General features: G+C 35.5%; 1 protein-coding gene across 1 annotated transcript in view; it reads left to right on the top strand.

The window, feature by feature from the left end:
• The window catches only part of LOC122795418 (sulfotransferase 6B1-like), a 460444-nt gene that overhangs the window by 104569 nt on the left and 343792 nt on the right, over nt 1-12083 (top strand). Inside the window, exon 3 of the mRNA XM_044063683.1 lies at nt 377-466. Coding sequence (XP_043919618.1) covers nt 377-466 — 90 coding nt within the window. The remainder of the gene's footprint in view (nt 1-376; nt 467-12083) is intronic.

A 12083-nucleotide genomic window follows, 5' to 3' on the forward strand; every position in this document is an offset into this window, starting at 1 on the left:
TATGGAAAGGCCCACGTTACCTTATGCTTAGGGATGCCTCTTCTGGTTTGAATAAGGAACATTCTGACAGAAAATGAAAAGGCAACAATCTAATATGCAGGTGTGTCTGTATTGTTGTTGACAGACTTCTGTGGTAATATCTGTTGAAAATGTAAACTAAATAAATGAAAAAACATTATTTCTTTTTTCTGCATATCTTAAGTGTTTTTCATGTGTTTATGTTATCCAAAGCATAAGAACCAGTGAAGTCATTTCAATGTGTAATAGCATTTCACAGATGCTAAAATTATTTAATATTTAGCATTCATTTACTACAGTAACATTGTGTAAATACTGGGAAATGATCAAAGATTAATTTTGACTCTGTTTTAAACAGAAAGCAAAAAAGTCACCGTCTCCAAGAGTGTTTGGTGCTCACCTCTGTTATGATGAAATCCCTGTGTCTTTCTTTGAGAAGAAAACAAAGGTAAAATATATGGTGTTTTTACATTTGATACAAATGCAAAATATTCTTTGGTAAATACTCATAAAATGCAATTAAGACAGATATACTGAAAAGGAATTGCAATTATAATAAAAAAAGAAGGGAACATAAGAGATAAGATGTTAAAAAGTAGTTCATACATAGAGATGTTTTGCTATGAGGTAACCATTTATCATAATGGAATATTCAGCTCTTGTCACAAAAAAGGTTTCTGTACCAACATCTGTCAACATTGTTATAAGTGCCATTGTAAGTAACAACTAATAACTACTACAGTAGTTCATCCAAAGGTTAGATGAGCTAGTCCCTGATTACAATAAGACGAATGTGTATGCTTTCCCAGACTTGGCTAAATATTAGCATTAGTATCTTGTGATAGGTGTGTGCAGTGAAGTTGTGAAAATGTCTTTCAGGACTTCTCCGTGTACCACACTGAAAGATTTACAAGTACAGCATAACAACATATTGGCATCTCAGTATTTTACATTACGCTAAGTTTGTTAGTTATACTTTATAAGGGGGAGAAGTTAGTAACCACATTAACCTACCACCTGCTGTGCATATTTATTGTACATGGTTTGGGGTGCTAGCACTACTTGTAAAGTATAACAGAGGGCATTTAACTGGATTATACGTACCCGGCCTCTGTGGTGATGTACACACCTTTTAATGGCTACACTCTTTACTAGTTTACGTCACCTTCCTGGCTTTCTCCATCCAGAACATGCAGCTCTTACAGACTCACAATATCCCTTTTCCTCCTTCTCTGAGAGAGAAGGATTTTGCTTCCTCATTCCTCTGTCTCACTGTGCTACCTTATCCATCTCCAAGGCTGCTAACCGAATCTGTTGTCTGGTTATTGTCTGGTGCTGTAAAATTGGATTTTAAGAGGATATTTTGCCTCATATCTCTAAAACATAGGACTTACATTTTGTAACTGAAATAATTAATAGTTCCTCCTTTTAAACTCACCAACACATCATATTTCAAATATTTTCTTTATGAAAAACTCTTTGTAATAGCAGTTATGTCACTAAAGAGGATTCATGAGTTGTAAGTGTTAATGTTTAAAGAGCTATACATTTTTTCCATGTTGGCAAGGTGATGTTAAGGCCAAAGCCCTCCTTCCATGCATAAGGTAGTTGTTATGTCTCTTTGAACCAATCTGGTTGCTTGTCTTCTATGCAAAAAAAAAAAAAAAAAAATGCAGTGGAGAAAGAAGTTTGCAACACACTGGACTACAAAGGTCCCTCATATATTAGTCTGAAAATGAAAATATTAGGCAAACAAATCAGTTTTTTGTTTCTTTAATGAAGGAAAAGCTTGGTTACAGTCATTAAACAAACCCTTTTCAAATGGTTAGCTGATTGTTACTTTCTGTTTTGAAAAAACATAAAAGGAATTTGGGAAAACTAGGGCTTATTCAAGCTACTATTGCAACCTTCTTCAAAAATGTATCTGCCATAAGTATTTATGAGGCTGTTAACTTGAATATATATTTATTGCTTCTACTTTTCTGCATTGTATTTAATACTGTGTCTTCCAAGCGTGCTGGTGGCATCATGACTACTGTATTATGGCACCTTGCCTAATATATCTAGTGTCTTCTGTATCATTTTGCCTTTTTTATTATCAACCTCATGTAATCTTCTGACATTTTGCCAGCTGTTTCTTACCACCTAATAAAGTCTTGGAGACAGTTATTATCTACAGCTTCTAAAGTATTGTGCTGTGGCATCCATGTTTGCTGTTCAGTTGTACACTAATAAATTGGTACTGCACCGACCAATGGTCTGGAATAGTTTTTCCTGCTGCTTAGGCACTATTGTGGTATTTATTACTTTATGAAACATCTCTTGGTTTATTGTACAAGTTTATCTGTAACTGATGCTCACTAGAACCATATAATAGTGTACTGCACTGTGCTGTACTGTATTAAGCTATTTTGAGTTGTACTGCATAAAGTTGTACTGGACTGGACTGTATTAGGCTGTATCTTATTGTACTGTATCGTGTGATATTGTGTTGCAGTGCTTTGCACTGTTGCAACTGTTTTCACTGTTCCCTTGTATATGAAATGCAGTTAGTATTATGCTCTGTTGTACTGTGTTGTATGTTTTTTGTATTTCACTTTCTCTTTATATTTCATGTTGCTCTTCCTCCCTTCTAGATAAACCTAGGGTCATCAGTTTCCACAGATTTACATATACTGAGACCTGTTGGAGGCCAGTATGGCTCTTGAGGCCTTGTAGATTGTTGATACAGCCTAGAAACCACACCCAATTGTTTCAGAAGGACCTCACATTGTATCACAAATTTATATTAGGGAAGAGATCCCATGCTGTATAATAGAGGCCAGATAGGGTTCCAAACTTCTGCACCTCATCCAGATGGATGTCATACCTAGAAAGAAAAAACAGAAGACTAAACATGTGGCCTTCCCCTCATCTGCTAGGGAGTGGATGGACTTTTCACAACAGTTGCTTAAAACAATTATGTCCATAAAACCTCCTTCCTTTTGGTCTTCCCTACTATGGGCTACTCCAGTAAAATCCACCCTGATTTCGTCCTCTTCAGATGAGGAGCTGGATGAGGGCTTCGATTATTCTCTGGAGTATTCCTCTCAGATGCATTCCCCAGGACAAGTCTCATCTGATGAAAGGGACACCCTCTCATCTGATTCACCTATTGAGGAGGCTTCCTTTGGTGAGACTATACAGAAGATGATGGTACACCTTTATTTCAATCTACCCAGATCCCTGATGTCCCGAAGAGGTATTACTCCCTTTTGGAGATGGTTACCCCTGCCCCTTCTCTGGTCCCTCCTGTCCTTGAAGTCTACCAGGATGCCTTTCAGTCCACCTCTTCTGTGCCTGATTCTCAACCTGCAGCTCCCAAAAGACCAAACAGGTTTTACAAGGTTCATGACGTAAAATATCTATTTCAAAGTCCAGTTGCAGACCCTTCAGCAGTTTCTCTCCCTTCAGATAAGCTCTCTAAACTGGTGCCCAGTGATAATACCCTACCAACAGACAAAAATAATAGAGCTGTGGATAGATGTGGAAAGAATATTTACATCATTGCTACCCTTACTTTTAGGACAATTAATTACCAGACTTAAATGATTAAGTATTTAACATCTATTCTGGCTTAATTGAACCAAGTTATCTTGGATCATCCCACTGACAACTCTGAGCAACAAATGCAGATCTTACTGTTACAGGCCACTCTGATTGGCAGGCACAGCATTAAGTGGAGTTGTGATGTTGTAGATACTTATTATAGGCAGTAGCCACTGGATCTGTTATCCATTGATATATATGGCTTTGCAATCAACCTATGCCTTAGGATTTGAAATCTAAAATACTAGACTCATCTTTTCACATGGACTTACTGTCTGTCTTCACTTCCTAGATACCACATGAACTACCCTGCCAAATCTACTTCCTTCATTAGAAGGGACCCTAGGACTGTTCAGAAACAAAGAAAACCTCCTAAGAAAGGATACTCTGAAAAAACACAAAGGCAAACCCCAGCTGGGAGGCCTCCCTTTGGTGACAAAAGTTTGTGACTACCTCTGCAACACCCCCTCCTCCTCTCCAGAGTCCCACTTCCCCTCTTGAAGACTCTCTCTCTCTCTCTCCCTGGCCAGGTGGGAAAATATTACCACAAACAAATAGGACCTCTTCATCATCAGAACCAGCTATTCCATGTCTTGGGAAAGCATTCTTCATCTGACAAGCATGCCTCCACCTCCTCAAAACGAAATTTCCATTCTAACCCCCCATTATTCAAAACCTGTTGAATCAGGGGGTAATTGAGCAAGTACCAACAAAATTTCACAGGAAAAGGGTTTTATTCCAGGATTTTTCTAGTACCAGGAAAAGAAGGGTAGTGGGAACCCATTCTAGACCTGTCTCCCCTGATCACATATCTGAATGTTCTGTCTTTCAGAATGTTCTCCCTTCAAATGCTTCTTCCTTTCATTCTATCAAAGGCTTTCTTAGTGTTATTAGATCTGAAGGAGTCCTATCTACACATCCATATCAGTCCTTTTTGCAGGATATTCCTCAGGTTTTTCTCTGGCTTCTCACATTTTCAGTTTACTGCTGTCTCTTTTGGTCTTTCTACAGCCCCAAGAGGGTTCACAAAGTGCCTAGCACTTGTAGTAGCATTCTGTCACAGTCAAGGAATTCAAATATTCCCTTACTGGGATGATCTTCTGATCCAGGCTCCTTGTCCAGAGATCCTTCTTTAGGATCTTCAATTCACCCATCACCTTCCGACAGGTCTGTATTTCACCATACCCTGCAAAAAAATCACACATGGTCCCTACACAGGACTTGATGTTTCTGACATGCAGACTGGATACAAAGAAAATGCATGCCTTCTTGCCCCAGGAAAAGGTTCTCAGTCTGTCCAAGTACTTTGAAGACTTTTATTCTACATCCCATTGCTCCACAAGGGAGATCCTAAGGACGTTGGAATTCATGTCAGCCACCATTCCTGTGCTTCCTCTGGCCAGACTTCACATGATGAAAATTCAGTATTATGTGTGGTCCCAGTACTGTCAACCCTTAGACACTCTGATTCCCCTTCTCCCTTTTATGAAGGAGGAGCTAACATGGTAGAAGGAACAGGTCATCCTCAAACCAGGATTACCTTTCTCACCTCCTCTTCCTCTTCAACAGGTCCACATGCATGCCTCATACAAGGTGTGGGGACCTGGACAAACACTCCTGAGTGCAGGGGAAATGGCAAACCCAGTTTTTTAAAGAAAACTTTGACTTAAAAGAAATGAGGGCCCTTTTACAAACCCTTCAGATTTTCACCTACGTTTGGAAACCAGGGCCCCACCAAGTGTTCACATAGATGACACCACATCATGTGGTACCCAAAGAAGCAGGGAGTCATTAGGTATAACCAACTGTGCAGGTTGGCACAGGAGGCATGGAACTTAGTAACACAAATGAACATCATGCTCACAGCAACATATATCCCTTCTCAGGACAACGTACTAGCAAGCTGCTTGAGTTGTCCCTGGAAGAACCCAAGTGGACTCTGAACAGGGAGGTCTTCCACAACATTACTCTTTAGTGGGCTACACCTCAAATAGACTTACTTGCTTCATCAAGCAACCATCAGTTTCCCTGTTCTACACCAGGGACTCTTGTTCCACAGCCTGAAGATCAGATGCCTTCTCTTTCTAGTGAACAGGGAAGTTCCTGTGTGCCTTTCCTCCTCTGCCTGTTCTTGCAGAGGTCCTTCTCAAAGCACAAAAGGAGATAACTGGACTCCTATTACTGGATCCATTCTAGATGAGACAATGTTGGTGCCCCTTACATTTTCACCTAGCAAAGAGAAATTTCAGCAGAACCTCTCTACAGCTGATAAACCCAAAATGAGGTGTGCTGGTATGTCCGAAACAATTCCACAATGTTGTCTTTTCCACATACTGTCCTTTCATTGTATTTCATTTGATATTTTGATTGTAGTGAACATCTAGTTTAGTTTCATTAAACCTTGACAAGTGGGAAAGAAGATGTGGAATTCTTTCAGACGTACCACCAAACCTCATTTTGGTTTTACTGGTTTTGAAGGTGTTGCTGCTTGAATCACTCATCCTGGCTTGTTGTTGGTTCCCTCTACAGCTGGACCTGATAGCTCATCAAAAGGGATTGCTGCTCTATCCAAATCTTCCATCACTCAGCCTGACACTATGGATGATAGGATTTTAATCCTGCAAAGACATAGAAACACTTCCATGCAAAATCCTAAACTTTCTGGATTGTGTTGCATACTTGGGAGTCCTACAAATGTTCTTCCACTGTTCCTTTGTAAGTACCTTTCCAGTCTCTCTTTCCAATTTTTTCTAATCTCTTCTGATTGATTTGTTTGGTTATCATGCAGTATTTTACATACCACTGCAGTAGCTTTAGCTATATGAGTTATATCCTGCCAAAGGATAACAATGGGAAGTTGACTGATAAGTATGTAAAAAGATATATGCTTCTGCTGATTTTCAGAATTTTGAATTATCAGAATCATGTGTTAAAAGTTTATTTTGAATAATTGTGAAAGTATGAGCTATGTTTTGTCTGCAGTTTCTTCTTGTGTGGAAAAATCAGCTTTAAATTATTTAGTTTCTTCTATTGTACTATTCACTGCCCTGTGTTTACAGTGTGTATGACTTACTTCTTCCAGAGATTTGGCCTTTGCTACAGTTTTGAGGAGGTTTGCCTGGCTGCATTCTCAGAACCCCCAAGAGGATGTGAATAATGAAATTTTATTTTCTCCTTTAGACTGAGATTCACGTTTTGGTTTCTTTGCTGCAAAGGTGATCAAAATGTGGAATAAAAGGGAATCTCTAAAATATTTGTGTTATCTAAAATATTTCTACCCTCATTTTTCAAATTTTCTAAGGAGTTCTCTAACCCCTCATCCAAATTGAGTAACATCACAAAGATGTTCTAAAAAGAATTCAGGAAACCCAAAACCAAGAACAGTCAGGCTAGTCAATTTGATTATTTTCAAGGACCGTGCTCCCTCCTTCCAGGCAGTCCCTTTTTCCTTCCAGAACGTCTTAATCTCCATTTTTCTCATTGGCAATGGTCTGACAAAGTGTTTCTGAAGATCATTCATCAAGGTTATAGATGGCAATGAGATAATATTCCTCCTTGCCAGGTGGTTATTCCTCATTCACTAGACCAAGCTCTTTTAAGACAGCTTTCAAATGAAGTGTTAAAATGAGGTCCCGCTGCTGGAGTTGGTGTTAGCTTGGATATATGTAAAAGACTCCATGGCACCTATCAAAAAGAGTAGGAGTCTTTTATTTATGCAAAAAATAAATAAATAAATAAATAAATGTGTATATATATATATATATATATATATATATATATATATATATATATATATATAAAATATTTACAAATATATAATTTTCTATTTCCTTCCTTTACTGTTATATATTCATACTTTATTATATCATGTTTTTATCCTTATCAGACACAGACTCCTTTTTCCATAATCAGCATCTGATTTTATGCAATATTTGCTACCAAATTCCATTTTCCATTAAACATAATTTCGTTCATCCTTTCATTCCATATAACCCAATACAACCTAAAACATTTTTATCTGTTTTAATATATTCTATATATATATTCTTACAATACTTATATTTACTCTTCAGATACATTTATTTTCTTTACATAACTTTCCCATAATTTTACTACTCTTTTACATTTCAAAAAACACATGTTCAATAGTTTCCTCTTACCCACAATATAAACATATTCTTTCACTTTTCTTTTTATATTGCATGTCTCCTTTCACTGGTAATTTATTATTACCAGTCTCCACAAAAATATTGACATTCTACTTTCTTATTATAGAACTTATTTCTTATTTTATACCTTTAATTTTTCCTGCTGCTAGATTTTCCTGTGGTTTAACACAATAATATTGTAGCTTTATATTCTTATACCATACTGTACTCTCCTTTTCTGTTTCATCAATTTTTATTTTCCATGTTAACACTTTTCTTGATAACATTTCATCTTTTCATTTATACATTCTTTTTCTCTTTAGTGCATTCTTACCATACTCCAAGATTTATCATACTTACATTTAAACATTTTACAACTACTCATTCATATTTTTAATTTATCCACCTTAATACTTTAAAAAATTTAGTGAAGCAGCATATACCACTGGGTTAGTTAACCCTAAACTTCCTTCCTCTTTATTTACGTACAAAACTCATATTTTTATTGGATTCAGTTTAGAACTACATAAAATTGAAAAGATTATCTGCAGTAATTCTTTTTCAGATATTGTTGGCACCATAAATGCACTTGCTAAATATGCTATTTCCTATTAATACTGAATTTATCAAATAAACCTTTTTCCCAAATGATAAGATATATGTTTTCCAGGAAAAAAAAAGTCTTTTAACTGTTCCATTATTTTTTCATTTGCATTCTACTTACATTCTTATTCCCAAATATTTCATTCATTGTAAAATGTATTCACCCTATCACATTGACTAATCCTTTACATTTCTCTTTGTTTAAGGTCATCCCTATTGCTTCTAATCACTTATTTAGACAATAATATTTCTTTTAGCCAAGTCTTGTTTTTTGTTGTTACTATCGTAACCCTTCAGGTGTTATGTATCCAGCCTCCATTTATTTCACATGCAGTCACATTCATAACTAAAACAAAAAGTATACAACTCATTGGACATCACTGTCTTACACCCTTCATCATATATACATCTTTACTTAACCAACCATTTAGTAGAACATTTACTTTATTATTGCTATAGGCGGACATGCAAAATTTTCTAATTTTTCACCTATATTGTATTTTTTCATTATCGGCCATAAAATTTATTATCCTTTTTATATCAAATGCCTTATTATGATCCCCTATCATCCATTTAGATTCTTCTCTTCTATTTATGTCATACACAATCTCACTCAGTATCAGTTGTAATTCATGAAATCCCTTCCTGTTTATGTTGTACATACTGTCCTCCATAAGACTTTTCATCTTAGTTTCAAATGTCTTCTGTATTATTTTCATAAAATCTTATAATCATTATTATTCAATACTATACGTCTCCATTTTTTAATTGACTTTTATCTTCTTTCTTCCAATTAAATTAAACTATTCCACTACATAATTCTTTATACATGAAACTTTCATTTACTCATTCATTCAAAATCTTTAAAAATATTATTTTTGTTATTCCATTAAATTTTTACACATTTTATTTCCTATTCCTTCTGGTCCTGCAACCAAATCTATATTCACTTGTCACAGCTAACTCATATAAAGAAATCTTCTTTTCAAAGTCTTTATTTTCTTGCTCTGAAACTTTTTAATTCCCATGTTATTTTCAGTTTGTTCTTTTTTTTAACATTTCTTGTACATATTTTACAATGGGTCTATGTTAGAACATCGAAGTTTCACAACTTCAAATGTTCTAATATCGACCCCTATTCAGCAAACGCTGAAAATAGTCAAGCTGCGGAACACCAAATTTCTTCCTAGGGAAGGAATTTGGTTGGCCGTTCCTGTGGCTTCGCTATGTTCAGCACTGTGGTGGAAAGTTACGGGTCAGGATCAGGTAAGTGTGCGATTGTGTGGACGTGAGGGTTAGGGCGCAGGGTGCGTGAGTTAGGGTTAGGACATGGGTCAGGTAAGTGCGCAATTGTGTGGACATAAGGGTTAGGGCGGGGTAGGTGAATTAGGGTTAGGGCGCAGATGAGGTGAATGTGCGATAGTGATGGACCTTAGGGTTAGGGTTTGGGTTAAGGTAAGTGGATAGCTAATGGTGTGTGTACAGTTTAGTGTAGGGTTAGATGTAGGATTTTAGGTGTATGTGTGTGGATTGCTGTTTGTTTGGTGTGTTTGTGTTGTGTGTATGTGTGTCGGAACAGCAAATTTTTTCCATTGGAAAAAATTAGCTGTTCTGCATGTTCAATGTTGTCAGCATTTGCTGAATAGGGGTCGATATTAGAACATTCGACATTTTAAAAAGTCGATGTTCTAATATAGACCCATTTTACAACAATATTTGTAATTTGTTCCAGGGTTCTTTCTGTTTCTCCATTTACATTTTTCATTTCTCTAATTACACTATTGTCCTTTACTAATCTACTTAAATATGTTGACACTTTTACTCTTTTCCTTGCAAGAAGTATAATTGGTTGAATAATAACTCCTCAGTTTTCTCTTGATTTCTTCGATTATTTTCTGAATCTTCTAATGCATCTTTACATACTCTCCTGTACTTTTCTTTGGCTATTGTTCTCACATTACACTGCCACTGTAAGAAACTTTTTTATATTTTTTATCATAAAAGTCATCCACCATTCAGACCAGTTTATATAAAATGCTCTCATAGTAATGTGATATTTCCACAATTGTATTATTAATCTCTTTCCTTCTTCATCCCATGCTTTCTCATTTAACCTTTTGGTTCCTTGCATATTTTTTTTATATATTTTCTGTTTTCCTGTATCTCTATTATTGATAGATAATCAGAAAATAACTGTTTCAATTACCTCTCATTTTCCTAAGTTAATCCTTCTGATATTATGAAGTAATCTGTTTAAATTCTGTAAAAACCCATTCTGTAAGTCCATGATTTTTTATCCCAAAGTGTTAATTTACCACATCTCATAACTTCTAACATTTTTCTTACATTGCTTCCTTTCTTTTTACGCTTGCCTCTTAAATCACAATTGAAATCACTTGTCACTATAATAGTTATAGCTATCACTGCATAGTCTAGAATCTGGTGAAATAAGCTTTCCCTTTCTTTCCAGGTAACATAAGTATATAATTTCTATGTACTTGTTCTTTCCATTTTATATCCACAAAAGGTAATCTTCCCATTCTTACTAAAGTTATATCTAATATTTTCACAGTATTTCTGCAGAATATACCTATTCCAGAATATCTACCATTTCCTAAATTCCAAATTACCCCCATCCCCATAATTTTTCTGTTTGCAATCTTTCTTCACTTAAGAAATTAATATCTTCTAGTACAGTTACATCTACATCACATTTATTTTATCATTCCAAAACCCCTCACCTTCTCACTATGTTCTTAATACTATTTGCATTTACAGAAAGCACTTTGAAATTACTACCTTCCCTTTTCCTTAACTTTTTAGAAATTATAATTTTGTTTCTCATCCATTTGCTTTCTTTTTTATACTTATCCCTTTCAGTTTTCTTTCCTGCCTTTTATCCTTTTACCAATATAATTATTTTTTCCCTTTTACTACTTCCCAATTTATATCCTCCTCATTACTTATTTCAGAACCTTCCTGTACTTCCTTCTTTTTCTTTCTTTGTCTTCTTTATCTAGTATATCGTCTACTTCCACAACTTCTAACATTTCCTCTCTTTGTTCATTTTGTTCACTTTCCTTATTATTAGTTTCAATTTTACAATCTTTCCATGAATGAATGCCAGTTTTGTTAGATTTATAAGATTTTAGTTCACATTTTTTTGTATCATGACCCAGTTCCACACAAATATAATATTTCCTTTAATCACACTTATTTATCAGATGTCCTTCTGTTCCATACAAAAATAACATGTTTTTGGTTGCCCCCAGTATTTTACCCACTTGTATTTCCTTCAACATTTATCATGGCTGGAATATGTATAATTTTGTCCTTTTCTATCTTTAATACAGTTTTACAGTCTCATCCACCACTCCATAAATCTCTTTTATCATCAATCGTTGCAATGTGTAGCACTTCTTTATGTAAGCATTTCAAATGTCCTTTCAAAGTCCCTCTTTCAACTTCTGCTTGAAATTGTATGAGTCTTCCTTTTTGTTTGCCTGTTAAATGCTTTTATTATACATAAATTCCAAGGATTGCAGTTCTTCCCTTAATATTCCCCAGGTAAATTTTCATTTGCATGAACAGTCTGAAGTATAAAGTCACAACATGTTTTTTGTTTATAAGAATAAATGGTCTTACCTCCTGGGCTTTTACGCACAATAGAATGATTAAGTAGTCCCAAACTTCATATCTGTCTAGTTCTTTTCCTTCTTTATTTTG

The sequence above is a fragment of the Protopterus annectens genome, chromosome 1.part0 (genome assembly GCF_019279795.1).
Source record: "Protopterus annectens isolate FY-2018-M chromosome 1.part0, PAN1.0, whole genome shotgun sequence".
Classification (NCBI taxonomy): domain Eukaryota; kingdom Metazoa; phylum Chordata; order Ceratodontiformes; family Protopteridae; genus Protopterus; species Protopterus annectens.